The 20,286-nt window shown below is 39.8% G+C and overlaps 1 protein-coding gene across 1 annotated transcript; it reads left to right on the top strand.

Moving 5' to 3' along the window:
- Positions 1-6,670: 6,670 nt before the first annotated feature.
- On the top strand, positions 6,671-19,956 carry st6galnac5b (ST6 (alpha-N-acetyl-neuraminyl-2,3-beta-galactosyl-1,3)-N-acetylgalactosaminide alpha-2,6-sialyltransferase 5b). Its single transcript, XM_076278294.1, has 5 exons — positions 6,671-6,790; positions 8,567-8,713; positions 12,606-13,009; positions 14,368-14,475; positions 15,467-19,956. Exons 1-5 carry the CDS (start codon positions 6,782-6,784, stop codon positions 15,699-15,701), a joined length of 903 nt encoding a protein of 300 aa, XP_076134409.1. The 5' UTR covers positions 6,671-6,781; the 3' UTR covers positions 15,702-19,956.
- The last annotated feature ends 330 nt before the right edge of the window (positions 19,957-20,286 follow it).

Raw genomic sequence — 20,286 nt, 5'->3', positions numbered from 1 at the left:
CAAGAGGGCAGGGTAACACCATAATTTGTTTCAAATTGAAACTTCCATTCAAAAGACAATATATAAGTGACAGTATTTATAGGATGGAAAGTAGGAATAAGTACATGCTCCTGAGTCCTGTTTAAGACATTGTCAAATGCTAAGGGATACATGTCACCACATGTTTCTTTTATTATCGTTCTCTTCCAGTGATTTACATGATGAGAAGTGAGTTTGGGGTTATTTTGGGTGAATTATAGATTAGATTAGATTCGATTCAACTGTATTTTCATTGTGTAGAGTACAAGTACAGAGACAACAAAATGCAGAAAGTCTGCCTGTCTGAAAGACACTACCACAAATGGTGAAAAAGACTCCAGAATGGCCACAGTAAGATAACTCTCTGCTCAGAGAAGAAACTCTCATCTTTGACCAAAGACATAAAATGCTTTAGGAGGTCATTAGGTCAAAAATATGATTAGTTACTCCTTTAAGGAAGACCTTCTCTGAAATAGATCAATCTTGAAAGCCACAAATGCAGCAATTGTGTGGGCTGGATGTGAAAACACAGAGGGATTGGGTGTGAAAGCTTTGTCACAAACAATGTGTCCTTTTCTACAGGCAATAAGCCAAATAGCCAACACCCTAAACAGAGGCCGTTTAAAGACCAAGAGGATCTTCAAAGACAGAATTAAGCCCATGCTCAGTGTGTGTGTGTGTGTGTGTGTGTGTGAGTGTGTGTGTGTGTGCGTGTGCGCGTGCGTGTGTGTGTGTGTGTGTGGTTTATAAAAAGTGATGAGAATGAATTATTAGAGATTTGGGTCTTATGACAATACTCTAATGAAGCTACATCTTCAGTCAAAATTGTAAAGGTTTAAATTAGTATTTTTTAGTAAGTATTTTACCATGGCAGGAGTTGGGCCTATTTATTTTAAACTCTGCTTAGACTGATGCTTAAAGCAATCCCCTGTTTAAATTAATAAGCAAAATGTTAGAGATTCTAAGGATCCCTATTGGAATATAAACTATCCCTGCATAACATCACATTGCTGCAGCATGTCTTCTAGGGCATGACTCAGCAGACAGCTGCTATGGTTAATAGCAATGTGTGCTGAGTGGCATGACAATGTATAGCTATTGAAGTGCTAATCACGACTCTCCAGCACAGGAGAAGAAAGTAGACAGATAGGCGTGCGCTGTGTGGACCGCCCAGAAGACCCGACCCCGGTTGGCTCCGCGAGATGGCTGCCACAGTCTTGGGGCTTATAATCTCTTTTTCCCAGGGTGCAGTGCTCCCAAGGGAGCTGAACACATTTCTGCTTTCAGGGGGCAAAGAGCAAGGAGGGGAGTGCGGGGAGAGCACTGGCTAGGCTCTGCCAGACATCTGCTGTGAATACATTAACATTCAGCAGCTCTCCAAGTGGCTGTCCCGGTTCCCTTGGTTCTCTGTCTTGGCGGTGATGCCAGGGCATCTGAGGAAAGCACACTCGTTGGAGCGGGATAGAAGCAGATTGTAAGCCTATTTTTGACCCCAAGCGGAATTCAAGACAAAGGAGAATTGCAGTGATGATCAGAACTTGTTCAAAGCGAACTCCACCAAAACATATGTGCATGCACAGAAAACCATAGCTTTTTTTTAAAAAGATATTTATAAGTAGGTATGTGCCGTACCATTATGTACAATTACTTCTCTGAACTTGAATATTGATGCTACCAAAGCAGTTGTTCATGCATAATGTTTTAGAGGGCATTCAAATGCATATTTATTAAATTAAAAACCTGATTTGCCATGGCACATCACATGAATTTTGTGGCACTGCTTGAGTGGATATGCAGTGTGTTGTGTTATTGCAGAGGAGGACCAGCTTAATTAAAACAGTGCTTGTTCCAGAGACAGCGTTTCCCATCATGGCTGCGAGATAGACTCTGAAGCCTGTGGGAGCCGGTTAATTACACACATATTGATCATAAAAAGCATAAAACTAAAAGAAGTCATAAAAGAATTCCACAGATGGAAAATAATAACATTCAGTCCTTCCAATTTCATGCTTAACATGTTCTCTGTATGTTTTTTTTTGTTGTTTCTTTGCCAGCCTGAACTACAGTACATTTCAAATAAACTCCAACTGTTGTGTTTATTAGTATTAATGTCAATGAAGTTCCTGCTTGATTAAATTAACCCTTCATTTCTTCTCAGTGTTTCTTTATAACTGTACAGACATCACACTGTCAGACAGGAAGCTGTGAATCAGAACACAGTTAATCTCATTGGTGGTTTTAAGTTAAGATTTTACTTACTTACTTATTTACTTACTCATCTATTAATTTACTTATTCACTTGGCTGACCTTTTATCCAAAGCAACTTACAACCCGCAGTTAACAAGAATTTTGATTTCACAGCCTGATTTCAGAAACTGTGGGTGGAAACTTGGGGTAATAGGCAGCTTGAACAATGATTGCATTTTGGAAACAAACAAAGTGAACGTTGTTCAGCAGTGGCATGCATGCAGTTTTGTGTGCTCATTTTAATTAGAAGGGAGAATTCTGTTAACATTGACTGTCTAAGTGCAGTGTCACAAATATAAATATATATGAAGAATGGACATTGTGAGTAACAGTAACTACAGGATAATATTACATAATGATATAATATTTATACAATAAATACATTATTATATAATAATATTATATATTATAAAGAAAATATATATTCACATTTAGGAAACACTTCAACTTTATAGTGCAAGCTACAGTAGTGGTAAAGTATTTCCTTTTAAATGTACCAATACAATTACACTGCATAGAACTCGATGGAAAGAAAAGGCCAATAATTTCCATTCCCCAGCATTTCCAGGCTGTGATAGCATATAGCTTCCAGCAAATCTATAATCCCATGAGGAAGCCTACTGAACCATTTGCCATTTTTAGAGGAAGGACGGATGGGGAGAAAGTATCTTTTACAACATTTGCTCTCTCTGCTCCTGACAGTCTTGTACATTAGCTCTTCCTGTTTTCATCAAGATGCAAGATAATCACACAGAATTTTATTCAGTTAAAAACCCTGATTTAGGTTCACTTGTTTATTGTGTCCCTGAATTGCTGAAACTTTATGTGTCCCCCTGCATACCAGTATATCAGAGGCTCTGAGGAGGAGTGAGGAGAGTCCATCCCTAATGCACATTATGTGTGCTTTCTCTGCCATGGCTCTCAGTCCTCCCTGTCAGTCCATCAGTACCCTCAACCCCCCTACCCCCTTCATCTCATTGATAATGTGTCGGAGATGCAACTCTGTACGACATCTGGAGCGTCATTTATGCAATGACAACGTGTGAGCCACTGGAAGATTACTTTCAGAACTGACCAGATGGTCCAGATTTAGTGTATGAGGACAGCTATATGTTTGCACCAACGTTTTTATTATAGGGGAGCCTGGCAGATGATGACTGCAGAAGAATGCAGTAAACTCTTCAAATAGTTATTCTTACCCTCACAGAAAAAGAAATGGATCATATCTAAACCTTTGTGAAAACAGTTGAATGTAGATAAGAGAATTTTTCAGAGAATTCCCGGAAATCTTCACTTACAGTTTTAATGTGCAAGTACACCACACAATAAACTCCAGACAGAGATTTGAAACCGAACTCGGTTCCTCCCTCCTTTCTCCTGTACTTATGATTTGACTGAAATCAAAAGGGCCCAATCCTTGACTTTGATTCTTTGATTAGCTGTAGGCAGTGCCTTGCTGAGGAACATCGAACAACCGACTGAATTTCCAGTCTTTGGTGGCAGCTAACCCATCTGGTGCATTCTGATCAGAGCTTATTCCCCTCCACTGTTAAACTGTTATCTGAGATTTACAGTAATAGACATTGAAGAGTTGAGTCTCCATACAGCTTTCACACACACACACACACACACACACACACACACACACACACACACACACACACACACAAAATATAAAAGGGTATTTTTTGAACTCAATGGCATAGCTCAGCACAGCTGGATGCATCATCTATCAAAGTATGATATTCTACCTTTTTATAACACATGATATTCTACCTTTTTATCACACACTCACGCATGCACACACACACAGGTACGCACATACAAGCATACACAAATGGAGGAGGAGATGGAGACAAATTGACAAGCGTGATTTATTTCTGCGGAGAGGATACAGGACTGAGCGGTGGTCATAATGTTGTACAGCTATGCGGTATATCTAGTATTTGTTTTGAATTGCCTACATCCCTTCAATAGTCTTATTCTACAACACTTATTTCTGAATACTGTAACCCCAAATTCTAGCCATAGGCCTATGATGTGTTACTTGTGTGTGCAAAGTTATTAAATATAGTGTGTTCCAATTAACCTCTTTCTTTCTGTGTCAAGCCTTTGATAATAGATCTGGGATTTGGCCAACTTTTCTGTACTGTGGCAGTGCTTGTTGTGACAACACAATCTAATTCAGAAACAGAATAATCATGGTAAATGGGCTGAATTTTACAAATGAGTACATGGGTATCAGAAATCCCTCTGTGATTTCACTTAATGAATAATTTGGTGCTATCAGAATGAGCTAATGCTTTAAATGTTCTGAGTGTGTCCTGAAGAATGGCATGCTTAAATGCTTGCTTTAGAGTCATGCCATTAAACAAACAGGCAGTGCAGAATGTTATTAGCAGTTTTGTCATTCAGAAATCAAACAATTTGCCTGGTTTAGAGTAATCCCCATTGACTAGAGTACCCCATTAAGTAAGGCTGTAAATAGGCTAGGCCTCTGAGGTCAAAAGCATTCGTCTGTATGAGGTCAAAAGCATTATTTCTGTCTGTCTCATGATGTTCACAAACAAAGCCTCATAGCACTGTGGCTCTCCTGCTGTTATCTCAGAAGATGACACACACTGATGTACAGATAATTAATTATTTGGTGCATTAAGTAAAATATTGTATTTGTTGGCTTGGTCGAATTGGCTGAGATTTCTGTGAGGAAGTTTTTCCTACTCTCACCATTGCTAAGAATTAGAAGAAAAAGATGTTTGCATCTGGTTGTGAAATCTGATGTATTTTTTTGCGTAGGCCTATTTCAATAACTTATCAAACAATATCAAACCACAACTCAGTAGGTGGGCCTGCCTGGAATTTCCTTATAGGGAGAAATTAAACAGAATGAGAAAAGTACTCAGGTATGTTACACATGGACTTTGTGACTTTTATAGAAAACCCTTCACAACTCACTCACACAATATGTAGCACAAGCAGGGATGTAGGCGTGAGATATGAGGCAAAATAATTTTATTTTCAAACGCAGCAAAACGTCCTAAAATCAACAATATCATAGTGTGTCACATCAGAGTACCTCAATGCCGTAATGGCAGGGACGAACTGGGACTAAAAAAAGGCCCTGGGCTCTCTTTCAAAAAGGGCCACTACCATTCGCACTCGCACACACATTTGGTGTTTAAATGGCCTTGAGTGTATGTTCATCTTTTTAAGACTAACAGGCATTGCACATACTGTATAAAGCCTACAACTTGGTCAGGTTGGTGCACAGTATCACCAATATGTGTATGGATTATGGACCTATAGGGTTAGAACTATTGCAAATATGTGGTAGTTGTGGTAGCAAACATCTAGACAAGTAAACAATGTAACTCATTCTTCATCATTCAATAATGAGGCAACAACCTCTCTGTTTTGCGCAAGAACAGAAAACACTGTTGGTCACACTGAAAGGAGGTGCATTTCACTTTAGATAGCCCATTATCCACATTAATCGTAGACTATAAGGGCATGCAAAATGTGTGTGTGTGTGTGTGTGTGTGTGTGTTTTCTCCCTCCAAACATGCCTTTACACAGTAAAAACTGAATTAAGAATGCACTTGCCACTGAGACGTTTTCTTCTGTTTTTTTATTTATTTATTTTTATTCAGGTTAATATTTAGCTTCAAAATTCATTTTGACAGAGAGAAAATGACAGAGATCCGGACCTTGGTGACCCCATAGCTGGCCTGTTCATATGCTTATATGCATCTAGTTGTCAGCTAAAAGAAAAGGCTACATCGAAGGAAGCGAAAATGAAAGTTGAAATGAAAAAAGTCATGTGACATTTGTCCCTTGTGCCTATCGAAAAGGCGATGACACACATTTTGCTAGTTTTTTTTTTTTTTTTTTTTTTTTAAAGCAGTGATGACTGATAGCGTAGATAGGCTGCTAGCCTACATAGGCATAGCATAATATTATTTATTTGGAGAGCTACACTGGGCTGGCTGATAAAGGTATAGATATAGGCTACTGTATATTGAGCCAGGCCGACAGCCGTTGGATGGACGGCGGTTCTGGACATTACCAAAATGTCCAGATTGCCAGTCCACCCCTGCTTAATGGTAACCTCCTGACGATTACCAAAAGCATCCTCGGCATGCTTCAAACAGGACAGGACATGAATAAATGAAACAAAGGCAGGCAGAGGATACAGATATAGAACAGGCGGTGCCCATTGGGTGTCTGTGGTGAGATGACAGAAGCTAGGGCAGCCTATCTCAGAGACTGTGATCTCTAACCGCCTAGGCTACTTGCACACTTCAAATACTTAGTTTTTGTAGTGCAGATACTGTATAGAACACGGCGCGTTTTAAGACCACGCTTGTGCACGCTTGCAAGTACCGACCAGAGCACTCGCTGTCGCTGCACGCCCCACTCTCTGATCTTGTTTTGCGAAGAGATTCCAGTTGAAGAGAGATGCTAAGCAAATAAGACAACGGTTGTTGAACAAACGGATCCAGCATTTCCTCAATAATGAAAAAGGTAGCCTAATAATGTATGCTACATAAACGCAAATGTTTATGTGTGACGTTTTGTTGTGGCGTTGTTGATGTAGTTTGACAACTAGTGAACTACTGAATGCAATCTTTGAAGCTCACAGTCAGATAGTAAAAAAATCACATGTGACTTTCATTTCCTCGTGATTTTTTTTATCAAGTTGGTAGGCCTATAGGAAATCTTAGTGTGTATTAAAAGTTAAGTGTTCTTGTCACGCTACCTGAGCGAGCTGTCAGTGGGACTTCCTCGATGCCGTTTTTTTTTTTTGATGGACTGTTAGGCGTGTCATAAAAGGCTACTTGAATAAGTACTTAACAATTAAGTAGCCTACACTTACAATACAGGCTATGTAGGAAGGATTGTGTTTAGAATTCGTATTCTGTTAACTTTTAAACCCTCAGTGTATTGCGTGGTATGTTGTCAAAAAACATGAACGTAGCCTAAGCAACTGCTGAAAACAAAAAGGAAAATGGCAATAATTGCATTTTATAATTTCTAATTTTCTTATTGAACCTCGGTGTGTTTTTGCAGATGTTGGAAGTATGTCTGCATTGGTGACTGGTTGAGGGATATGCCAGCAGTGGCCTACTTTTGAGCGAGTACATAAAGGCTACTGGCGTATCCCATTTATGCGCAATTAGATTAAATTAGATTAGATTAGATTCATCTTTATTGTCATTGTGCAGAGTACAAGTACAGAGACAACGAAATGCAGTTTGCGTCTAACCAGAAGTGCAAAAAGCAGAAAAATGCAATGTGACATAAAAAGTAGTTGGTGCATAGACAGGACAAAAGATATAGTGCAGTGTAGACAGTAGTATACAGTTGTTTTCAGAAGGTGATTTAGAGTAATATACATTAAATATAAGTATGTGCAGTGTATTAGCAGCAACTTAAGAAGAAGAACAGAATAAATATGGCTATGTAATATGAACAATGTTTGAACAACATACAGATATGTGCAGTCTAGTGGCAGTAGCCTACCATTATAATAGTAGTAAGAACAATATAGATATATGCAGTGCATTAACAGAATATATTACAGAAAAACTGAATAAATATGGATATTTAGTATGAACCTTTTAAACAGATATGGACAGCTATGTGCAGCGTGGTAAGAGCCATTGTAGTGCAGAAACAGTAACATTATAATAGTATTAAGAATAAGTGTATATGTGATGTCCGCCTCCTTGTTGTCCCTTTCAAGGCTGCCATGGTCGTGGACACCTCAACAGGCACAGGCAAGGAGGCATCAGGCGGGGGCGGGGCGGGGGGTGAAGGGGGTTTAGTTCGTTGGATGTCACCGGGATGCAGAGCTAGAGTTTAGTAGGGTGACAGCAGCAGGAAAGAAGCTTCCCCTGAACCTGCTGGTTTGGGTGTGGAGAGACCTGTAACGCCTCCGTGAGGGAAGTGGGGTGAACAGTCTGTGGTTGGGGTGAGAACAGTCTTTGATGATGATGCACGCCTTACGCAAGCATCGCTTGCCCTGGATGGCCTTGATGGAGGGGAGTGAGGAACCGGTGATGCGTTGGGCAGTTTTCACCACCCTCTGCAGTGCTTTCCGGTCATGGGCAGAGCAGTTGCCATACCAAACTGTGACACAGTTGGTGAGGATGCTCTCTATCCAATGCCCATCTATATAATGCCCATCTAGATTAAAAACCTATGAACTAATAGGCCTACAGATCACACCATATAGGTTTTGTTTTCATTGTAGACCTATTGCTGTTTTTTTTACTTTGCTTGCCTTTTTGATTCCAGTGTTATGGATTGCTCCTTGCTGGGATCTTGCTGGGTACATACTTGTTGGTGAGTCAACATAGAGCCAGACTAACCAATCCTCGAGCCTCATCATGGAGATCTTCACCATTAACCTTGGATGGTTACAACAACATCGTTGATAATCAGGTAGTGTAAAACAGCTTGGTGTATTTGTATACCAATGTATCCAGTAAAGCAGCAATGGTAACATTTGGCAATGTAATTTTATAAAATTTGTGAAATAGTTTAACAATATACCAGGCCTATTAGCCTTCACCAGACATCCTCTTAACAAGCACAGCCGCCTGCTGGCCCTCCGTTCATTACTCTCTGCTTCGGCTGAAGCACAGAGAATCGCTAAATTGATCTGGAGACCTTTCCGACTGGGATTAATCTCCAGATGCTGGTGAAAGCAGCTTCAGTCTCCAGATTCCCCTGTCAAGAAAATGCCCCCGAGGGGCTGAGGATGCTTTCAGTGGTATGGGGTGGAGGGCTGACAGTTTATTAGTCATTAACTCACACCCAGGAGTCATTCAATACACGATGGGAATGATCAATATAAGAACCCCACTCCTCACTTCTTCACTTATTGAGCCTGTTCTAAAAGCAAAGATTCTGGTAAATCTGTGCTTGACTGTGTTTTCTATTGTACTAAAAGTAGTACTACATAATTTTCAATGATGTATCAAAGTCGGTATATTGTATGTTCTTCGCCTCTGTCCCCCCTACCCTGTGTGTTTTTTTTTTTTAATACACTATTTTTCTTGGCATGAGATATGTGTGCCATATTTGGATGTTGACTGTAGTTAGCTATGTCAAATGTGTGTGAAGATCCTGTTGTTGATAATGGTCCAAGTTAAGGGTTGTTTTCCTTTCTATGCCTTTAAGCCAGAGACATGCATCTTGAGATATTGCAGACAACAGTGAATCTAATAAACATTGTGGTACAGAAATACCAGGTCAAGTAAAAAGCATTATGGTAGCAGAATAGCTGCTACTAATAGCAACACGTAGCTCTTAAAACAGCTATCTTAATGAATGAACAGTATGCTTTCATGGTTTGCCTACTCTGCCTGATAGAGTAACAAGGACTATAATGCAAACTCTCAGGCAGAGGTGTGAGTACATCTGATGAGAAAAGCAGATTAATTGACAGACACATGCTCATAGACAATAATCAGTACTTATTGGCTTGGGTAAAGGGCAGAACAGATTGATGATGGCAAGTGAAAGCAACTCATTCTTTTAACTGAGCCAGAGTTGAGGAAGGCACAAGCATTGGGTTGTTTTTTTCCCCAAAGGCCCACACATCACACTGGATGTTCTTCTCCCCTTGTAAGTTGTGAACGCTGTACTTATTATCTAATACAGCATGTCCTTAACATCCATGCAGGCTGGAAGTGTGTCTCTTGGGCTGCATGAATAGCTCCAGTCTATATTTTTTTTCAATGTGAATGGTCACAAGAAGTAGGCCTTCTTTTTACCAGATCAGTGGTGCTGCAGCTGCATGTCCCTCTCAACAGGAACCCTGCCTGGGTGAACATAGACGAGCCTGATAGCAAATTTGAAATTGTCGTTTCCAAACGTCCGATTTTATGACTTTCTTGGGGCATAACCAGAAGTGAAATGAAACTTAAATGGGTGCATTGGGCTCTTGCCAAATCGTTTCAGAAGTGAAGCAATCACATCTTTCCTGAAAATGAAGGTTTTAAATGCAGTTGTTTACTGAATTAAAATAAAAATACACATTCCTTGTTTGTTTGGACTTGTTCACCCAGGCTACATGCTCATCATACTTCCTTCAGATCTGTATCTAACAGTTTTATTTAATTTTGTTTTGCGTCTTAAGACTATACCCGTGCAGCAATTAATTGAGCAAGGAGGAGGAACACATGCATTTTGCCCTGTGGAACCTGTAGATACAGAGCTTTTTATTGGCAGAAGTCGGCTTTATATGTTTGAAAGGGGTTTGGAAATTGGGGGAGTTTTTTGTTGTGGCCATGGTGTGATGATCTAGCCTGGCTAACGTCAGTCCTCATTTCATTGAGATGGGGTCTGGGAACTAGACATTCATTTTCTCGTATTTGAAACCTGGTTTACGAATGCCCAGAGCCGTTTATTGGGTGCTACAAATGTCTTATCAAATGCGTCTGTACGTAGCTCATAACCGCTTCGGTGTGTCGTCATCGTCTTGCTGCCCTCCTCCGTTTTGTGATTGGTTCCTTCGTTGAGGTGAAAACGAAGTCCATTTATCCAATGCCTAGCAGCGTGAATAAAATCGCGCACGTGAGGCAGCATGGGAAAACCCAAGCTAGGGGAGACCGGGGACAGTTGCAACACTTTTTGCATTTGGCTCTGTTACTCAGAGACGGTTTGGATTAGACAAACCAATTTTTATACAATACACTTACATATGTCTGTTAATAGTCTAAACCATTTAAAGATAATTACAGAATCTACATTTTTCACAATTTGCATTTGAATGTAAGGAGTCAGATGTTGCAACTGACCCGGGCCCGGGGACAGTTGCAACATTGTTTGGGGATGGTTGCAACATGTTAAAAATACAATATATTACAATATATGTCAGTGCAGCAAAATTATTATTTTTGTATGTACATACAAGTTATGTAAGTTATAATAATATTACAGTGTTATTTATTCACCAGCTTTGATTAGATGACAATTATAGATTTGTCTAGATGAGTAGACCTTATGTGCAGATGTCAAATATTGAAATTGATATAAAATACAGTAGGACTTTAGTGACATAGGAAGAATGGAACAATTTGGGAGGCAATTCACTTTTATTTAGACTATTGTCATGTAAAACATGTTTTTAAAAATATATATTTTATATTATCATATTTATGCATTGTACGGGACTGTATGGGGACTGTTGCAACTGTCCCCTTTCCTGTCAGCCATGATAAAACCTCATGTGCTAGCTAAACAAGGGGACCTTGACACATGCTAACCATAGTAGCTTAAAGTTAACATATCACTCATTTAAATCATATAAGTTTGAGATGAATCACAAAAACAGTGACAGCAGTTTAACAGAAACAAAGCTCAAGAAAATAAATAATTTTTATACCTAAAAAACAGTTTTTTACAATAAATCCTGGAGCAGTTCAGGAATCTCCTTGCTTTTTCTCTGCTAGAGGGGGCATCCAACTGAGCATATGCAGTGTGAGTGTCATCACTCTACCTTGTTTCTGATTGGAGAAAATTGACATGTTGCAACCATCCCCTGTTGCAACTGTCCCCGGTCTCCCCTACTTATGATCGGGGAACACTGAACCATTCCTTGAGCGACATTCCTTTGATGAGTCAATCTTCCTGCCATTAATGTGGTAAGTTCATGATGGCTCTTTCTTCCTGTCAAAGCACTTTCCCCCTGCACAATTTGCCTCAAGTGTGTTTTTTGACCTTTTGATTACACCTTCTCCAAGCTAAAAAATAGCAAAAGCTCATTGACTTTTGTCAATGTTCATTATGTTTTGCCTACATTATGATTATTTAATTAGATTTCCCCCTCTTTTTATTTTTAAATACATTTTGAGAATTGATATGTTATTTCATTTATCACTAAAATACAGTACTATTTAAATGCATCATTCCAGCAATCCCATAAACCATGGAGTTTAACCTGACATTTCATTTCTTTTTGCTGAGTCATTCATGAGCACACATCATATTACTGGAAATGTCAATGGTGTCTAAAGGTAAAGGATAATGTGAGAACTTGCCACATGTAATTGTTCTAAAAGCTAAAAGTTTTTCCCATTCAGAGCCTTGTCGGTATGGATTGTAATGAAGTCCGATTTGGTGTACAGGAAAGTTACTCTGTAGGAAATAATTTTTTGAGTAGCCCCTGAATCGCTATCTCCATTGTTTTCAATTCCATTTATTGACTGATGGGCCGAAACCAGGTTGTGTATGTTTACACTGAAGCATTCTGTTGTGTGAAAGGCAGTAGGACATCTCCTAGCAGAATGTGATGTGTTCTCTGTCCTCCCCACACTTCCTTGTTCAGCCCCTGAGGATGCACTGCAACTCCTGCTCCCTGGTGACAAGCTCTGGGCACCTGACGGGCGGCAAGCGGGCAGAGGAGATCGACCATGCGGACTGCGTGATCCGTATGAACGACGCCCCGACCCAGGGCTACGAGCCGGACGTGGGCCGGCGCACCAGCCTGCGGGTGGTGGCCCACTCCAGCATGGACCAGCTGCTACGGAACCGCCACCACCTGCTCCAGCCTGGTCAGGACTCGGTCTACGTGTTCTGGGGCCCTAGCTCTTTAATGAGCCTGCCGGGATCAGGCTACAGGAGACTGCGGAATATGAAGAGAGCATTGCCCCAGCTCAAGATATACACCATCTCCCAGCAGAAGATGCAGCAGCTGGACACACTCTTTAAAGACGAGACTGGGATGGACAGGTGACACACACACACACACACACACACACACACAAATCCCAAAAACAGAAAACACCACCCCCCTCCACTATTCCTGCTACTGCACACAATTGTCTGCTGGTAGTTTACGCCCTGAGGTCTGTACAACTCCAACAAAGGTCCAGCTAATGGCAGCAGTTAATGGCAATATCTGAACAAATATTGGTAATTAGAAAAAAGGAGGATTTGTAAAAATGTAGTTTGCAAAGTTTGCGTTTCATATTTTTGACACACATGATCAGCGATCAGTAGCTGTTAGTTGTTGAGTTATACATTCCTGAAGATATTACAGGCTTAATAGAAAATAAAAAGAACTGGCCACACAAACCCAGTCTTTGGTACTTTGGTATTGTGGATTTTATTCTGGCACCCCACTGCCATGCCCACTGCATCAGAGGATAGGGTTACAGCGTGTATTTTAAGACATGTATTAGTATGGAATTTCAAACGTGAGCTGGCTGGTTAAAGGTCAGCTACCGCCACAGAACAGGTCTCTACATTGTAGAAACAGGAAACTAAAAGTTTAGAGAACAGTTCTGCCAATGTGGATGTCCTTCTTCATCTAGTTATATAGAAAAAAACAGTAACATGTATTACCAGGCGAACTCCCATCCAAATACCAACCAAGCCTGATATTTCCTAAAGCTGCAAGATTTTTTAAATCATATTCACTGAAACTGACACTATGCTCCAACAGAATAACATAATTCTGTCTGTTTTAGAAAAAAAAAACCTGTGCTTCTACCTCCACCTAGAGCCTGTTATTTGTTTTTCAAAAATCCACCGCTCCCAGTTCTTCTGGTACAATCAGCGCAGGGCTGTGTGAGATCTGACTGTCAATCACAGTCTGGTGCACACACACTGACGAGCACATACTCGATGGGAGGGTGCTTGGTGGTAGTGGGGGAGGGGCGTGAGTTGCACACATTCAAAATTTTGGCTAAGTCCCCTCAATCTGCCAGACTTGCCGGCTGCAGCTTTAACTTCCGGGTGTGCTCAGTGTGGTTGCAACTGAGAGTTAAGCAAAGTTGGGCCTACTTGATACTTTGATGGGAGACTACCTGCATGGGAATACCAGCCAGGTGCCTTAAAACATGTAAATTGTGTGAACAAGTAGATTCAAGTTGGCGGAACTTTTGTAAAGTTAAGTTGAGAAATCAATTTTTTTTTTATTGCATCCAGATGTGTTTCTACAGTGCAGATGATTCCCCCTAGTCGGGCCAAACACCACATTGACAGATGTACACCTCGTGCCTACACTGACACTGTAATCCAATGCTGTAACCTAGAATAGAGGTCCTCTTAAGTTCACTTTTTCTGTTTTTTTTCCCACCCTGCAGACGAATATCTCAATCCTGGCTGAGTACAGGATGGTTCACCATGATTCTGGCCATTGAGCTTTGTAACAGGATTGACGTTTATGGAATGGTGTCACCTGACTTTTGTCAGTAAGTCTCTCTTGAATTATTAAGTACTGCTTTTCTTTCCCTCAGATGCATTAGTTCAGTACCATTTTAGCAGTGCTGCATTGCTTTCAGTAATTCAGTATTTTACCAATGTCCGTAAATATACATACACCTAGCTACACTTTCATACATTTATATTTGGTTTATTTGTCTTTGTTTATTTAATTACTGGCACCTGCTGGGTTCAACACATGCAGCTGATAAAAATCTGCATGTTTTAAACCCACCAACATAATAACTTCCCACCAATGTAATAATTTCCCACCAACGTAATAAACCAATAATTATTACGTTTGCAGGAAGTTATTACATTGGTGGGAAGGTTAAAAACGTCATTACATTAACTTCCCACCAAGTTATAAAATGAAATCACTAATTTAGTGAAATTATACTGTATCTGTTTTATTAGTTGTAAGGGTATAGTTGTCACCATCTAAACCAATCTCATGACTAAAAAGCTTTGAACCCCCCATCCCCCCTTTTTTACTTTCTACCTTTATTTATTATTCATTACCTTTACTACCGTCCGTCACCATCTAAACCTCATGACCCGCGTTTTGTTGCTTTCTAATGTCTATGTGCAAATGATTCCACATGCACACACAGAACAACACAAACACACAACAGCGAATGAGTTCCCATCCGGACAGCAGTTGTTCTCAGTTGCACAAAATGTTCTACCCCACACACTAAATATAAAGATCAGATCAAATACACAGATAATAGTTTGTACGTCAGCAGCATATCAGATCATTAGAGAGAGAGAGAACTTCAGAGAGGCCCAGTGAGAGAGAAAGAGAGAGAGAAAGAGAGAGAGAGAGAGAGAGAGAGAGAGAGAGAGAGAGAGAGAGAGAGAGAGAGAGAGAGAGAGAGAGAGAGAGAGGCTAGGCCTCGAACACACAGAAACAGAGAATCTCCCACTTCAGACATGTCAAATACCTCTTTATATTCTTCTCTTACTTTTTTGGCACAGGAATCCCAACCAGCCTGTCTCCTATCACTACTACGGGCCATCAAATGTCTCAGAGTGCATCATGTATCTGTCTCATGAGCGTGGTCAGCGCGGAGGCCACCATCGCTTCATCACAGAGAAAAGGGTGTTTGCCGACTGGGCTCAAACTTTTGACATCCACTTCCACCAGCCTGACTGGACTCCCATGCTGTCCACACAGAACAGCATGAGTTCCCCAGTCGTCCAAGCGTCGTGAGACTGTGTGGAGTGTCTGGTAGTCTGCGAACACTAGTACACTGTGAAGACACCTGGACAAAAGATTGAGTTTCTCCTGTACTGTTTCTTGCTGTCAAAGTAGCAGGATGGAGCCTACAGACCATCTGAATACAATTACTGCTGCAGAGGACTCTGCTGTGTGAGTTCTGAGAGAACAGCAGTGTTGGAGCAGCCAAAGCCAAGGCACTGTTAGCTGTAACAAGCTACAGTTTTGCTAAGGCTATCACAGTGAAAGAGAAGTGAAAGTTTGTATTGTTTTCACTTTTTACTTCAGGATCATAGTGATGCTGCTTTATGTAATCAACAGGAATGAAAGGATTGTTAATGAGGAAGTTTTTTGGCTCAGATCTGTATTTTTGGGCAGCAGCAAACAATAGAATGATTAGTGGCCAAAAAACATCAAATGCCGTCACATTTTTACTATACATAATTATGACCACCGCACTAGCGAAGCTAAAGACTGGGCTGCATGAAACTTGGTGGTGGATGACACGGAACCATTGATTTTCGTTTTGATCCATAGCCTACCTGCCGCACTGGACCCCCAAAAAGTAGGTAGGGCGGACACAGTTTTTTGTGAATATCTCGAGAACCGTAGGCCCTAGGATGTCCATTTTTTTTGTATGTTGGTCTTAAGGAGCCATTTCAAGCTGTTTTAACATTTAAATGTATTATTCGTAGTAGCAATGAGATATTGATAGTAAATTGAATATAACAGTTTAATTTCATGTTCAATTTGTCTTATCAATAAAAAAAGCAATTCATGCTTTAGACCATTTTAATTTAAAAAATGTTTAAAACAAAGTACCGGTTCAGGCACCGTTTCGGCACCGGCACCATTTTAAAAGTATCGGTTTAGCACCGGTATCGGATAAAACCCAAACGATACCCAACCCTAATCTCAACCCATTCCATAACCACTCATTTGTGGTATAGCGCCACCTAGTTAAAAATGAGAAAGCAAAAATGAGGTGTAAAAATTAGCAATCGCAGGTATCTTTGGTGTGCTCAGTGTGGTATGGCTGCAACTGAGAGTTAAGCAAAGTTGGGCCTACTTGATACTTTGATGGGAGACTACCTGCCTGGAAATACTAGCCAGGTGCCTTAAAACATGTAAATTGTGTGAACAAGAAGATTCAAGTAGGCGGAACTTTTGTCTAAAGTTAAGTTGAGAAATCAAAAAAATCTATTGCATCCAGATTTGTTTCTACAGTGCAGATGATCCCCCCTAGTCGAGCCAAACTCCACATTGACAGATGTACACCTCGTACCTACACTGACACTGTAATCCAATGCTGTAACCTAGAATAGAAATGAACGGATGTGTCCTTAAGTTCACTTTTTCTGTTTTTTTTCCCCACCCTGCAGACGAATATCTCAATCCTGGCCAATGCCTCAAAGCCAGCTCTGATAATGCTGAATTAGATGCATTAGTTCAGTACCATTTTAATAGTGCTGCATTGCTTTCAGTAATTCAGTATTTTACCCATGTCCGTAAATATACATACACCCAGTTACACTTTCATACATTTATATTTTGTTTATTTAATTACTGGCACCTGCTGAGTTCAACACGTGCAGCTGATAAAAATCTGCACATTTTAAACCCACCAAACGTAATAATGTAATAATGCACACATACACACATAAACACACACACACGCACACAAAGACACACAGTCAAGCACGCATGAACGCGCACACACACATAAACACACACACACGCATGCACAAGGGGCATGCACACGCAGGTGCACACATATACACAGACACACACACAGGCATGCATACACACACACTAGCACACACATGCACACACACACACACTCATAAACACAGTCACACCCTTACCTCCACACACACTCCCAAGCAAACACACACACACACACACACACAAAAGTTGCAACTGTAGGGGATGGAGTAGAAGACAAACTGACAAGCGTGATTTATTTTTGCGGAGAGAATGTGCAGGACTGAGCAGCAGTCATATTTTGTAGGTTACTGCTATGCAGTACATCTAGTTTAAATTAGTGATATGAGAACATGGTATCTAGAGAATGTAGAAAAAGATTTGTCAGTAGCAGACAGTGTTGGGAAAGTTACTTTTAAAAAGTAGTGTTTGCTCGTTACATGTTACTTCTTTAAAAAGAAACCCGTTACTTTACTTAGTTACCCTCTATGGAAAGTAACATTTTACGTTACTCGTTACTGTTACGTTACTTTTATGTTGCTCGACTTTGGGCAGAACCCAATATCTGTTCCTAAATGTGTAGGCCTACATAAAGTTCTACTAAGGAGGACATGACAGGTATTTCTTTAGTGCTCTTTATTATAAAAAATGCCACAAACATAACACTTGACAAGAAAACATTGGGCTATTATAGGCTTCAACACCACCACTAAAGCCCTATGAAACAATATCAAATAACATAGCCTCGATACATCTTATGCGCATATAGGTGAAAGCAAAATACTTAAGGGCTTATTTTATTTTATAGCCTTATACTCTTTCATTAAACAGGCGCAAAGCTACTGCAAATATCAATTGGCAGGCAGTTGAGTTAACGGCAGTGGACAAAAGTTTCTCACCAGGGCACAGTGTACACCTTACACTCACATTCCTCCCCTTAGTGTCAACGAGTTTGAAGTAATGGGAATACCTCCATCCCTCAAAAGTTAGCGTTGTCTGCTTCTCGCTTGCCATGATTGCTCTTCATGCTAGTGTCGCTGTCAAATCTGTCCCTGGGAAAAGTAGCGTTGCGCTGAATTGAAAAAGGAACTATGTTTCGTTACCAAATTTTCAGTAGTAGCGCCTTACACTACTTTTTACCCGAAAAAGTAGAAAGTAGTTACGTTACTGTAACATGTTACTTTGTAACACATTACACAAAACACTGGTGACAGATTACCAATAATCATGAAAACTTCAACTAATCCTATAATAATCACCTAATAAAACTTGCCAAAAGAGATAGAGCACATTACACATTAAAAAAATGCTGGAGCCACATGGGATCACTAAAGGAGAAATCTAGCTGAGTCTTAAGCTAGAGGATATCCTCTTAGACTTCATGCTGCGTACTCTAACTGATCCATACTGCATTGCTGTAGTGCTTTGCTGCATGATTTAACAAACCTGCATAGAATAGAGAGACCCAAAAATAAACTATGAATGTCCTTGTGCCACTACTGAAACTAAAGTGGTAAAGGGATGACACAGAGACGAGCAGAGAGCACTCATTCATCAAGGCCTTGAGGATATGTTGTGGAATGTTAAAACCAAAATTTGTACATATATTTCTTAATTCAATAAACAATTATTTATGGTCCGGAGCATTGCTTCCTGAAAACAATGTTCATGTAACATGTGCCTGTATGTTGTCTATTGTTACCAAGTTTACAAAGAAGTGGACTAGTTTCCAGGATAAAATTGTGTACTACCCATTGCTCATGATTTTAATCCATATCACATTTCTCTAACTCTGTTTCTGTTAAATTATTTGTGCTTTTAGATATTTAGAGATATTTAGGTCACATTGTTCTTCATATGAAAATGTAATTAAATTAGTTTTATACCTAGAGTTGTCATTTTGAATATAATATTGAGAAACAGCGAGACCTGATTCTGCCAACTCTTCTATGGTACGGTGTTGCCTGTAGACATAGCCTATTTTGCCTTGTTGAAATAAAATGAGACATCCCTTAAAGAAGTAAATGCCTCTTGAAGAACTGGACAACTCAATACTAACCAATGAAAATGCAAAATAGTGGTCACATGTCTCACAGGCGGCTATTTTGACCCTTCTTTCAGCACATGCACATGTTTGGCTGGGTATCATATTTTCTCCCTAGAAAAGTGTGAATTTCACTAATTTCCCTGAAGTTTACATTCTGCAAAATAATTGACAACCTTTATTGATAAGTAAAGATGTATTTTCAATCATTTTTATGTATATAAAATAATGTATATTTTTAAAAAATAGCAAAAATCTGCACGTTGCCCACAGGCAACATTGTACCGTAATGGAATCACAATAGGCCATACTTGATATGAGGGAATGGAGGTTTTTTTTTACTTATTGTAATGCTTTTTACTACTGCTAATTTTAATCAACAGTCATTTAAAATAGCCTATATGATGATTTGAAGATATTATGATTTGGTTATGATAGTGTTCCACAATGGTACAATGTTGCCTGTGGGCAACGGGTGAATATGATATGATACATTTTGCAAAAAATGAATAACACTATGGGGTAAAAACTACATAATTCTGTTTTCTATGTCTTTGGTTAAATAAAAATATGTTATAAACAAATATGCCTTATTATTTTGTTTATTAAGAAAACATACATAGTTTAATGTTTTCCATTATTGTACAATGTTGCCTACAGGCAACGGTTTTATAAAAAATAAAATATATATTTACCCATTCAGATCATAATGCGTACCATAGATGGTTAAAATTAAATGGGTATAGAGGGAAATGACTGGTGAGTTCTGTTATACAGCACCACAACACAATTCTACCCATTACTGTTCCTTTTTGTCCTATGGTATCACTT

This window comes from Alosa pseudoharengus, unplaced genomic scaffold, assembly GCF_046254945.1.
Source record: "Alosa pseudoharengus isolate Yale_2024_CS ecotype anadromous, Long Island Sound unplaced genomic scaffold, YU_APseudo_1.1 YU_APseudo_1.1_scf_11, whole genome shotgun sequence".
Lineage (NCBI taxonomy): Eukaryota > Metazoa > Chordata > Actinopteri > Clupeiformes > Clupeidae > Alosa > Alosa pseudoharengus.
The sequence above is the reverse complement of the archived record's forward strand: the minus strand, read 5'-3'. Positions and strand labels throughout refer to the sequence as shown.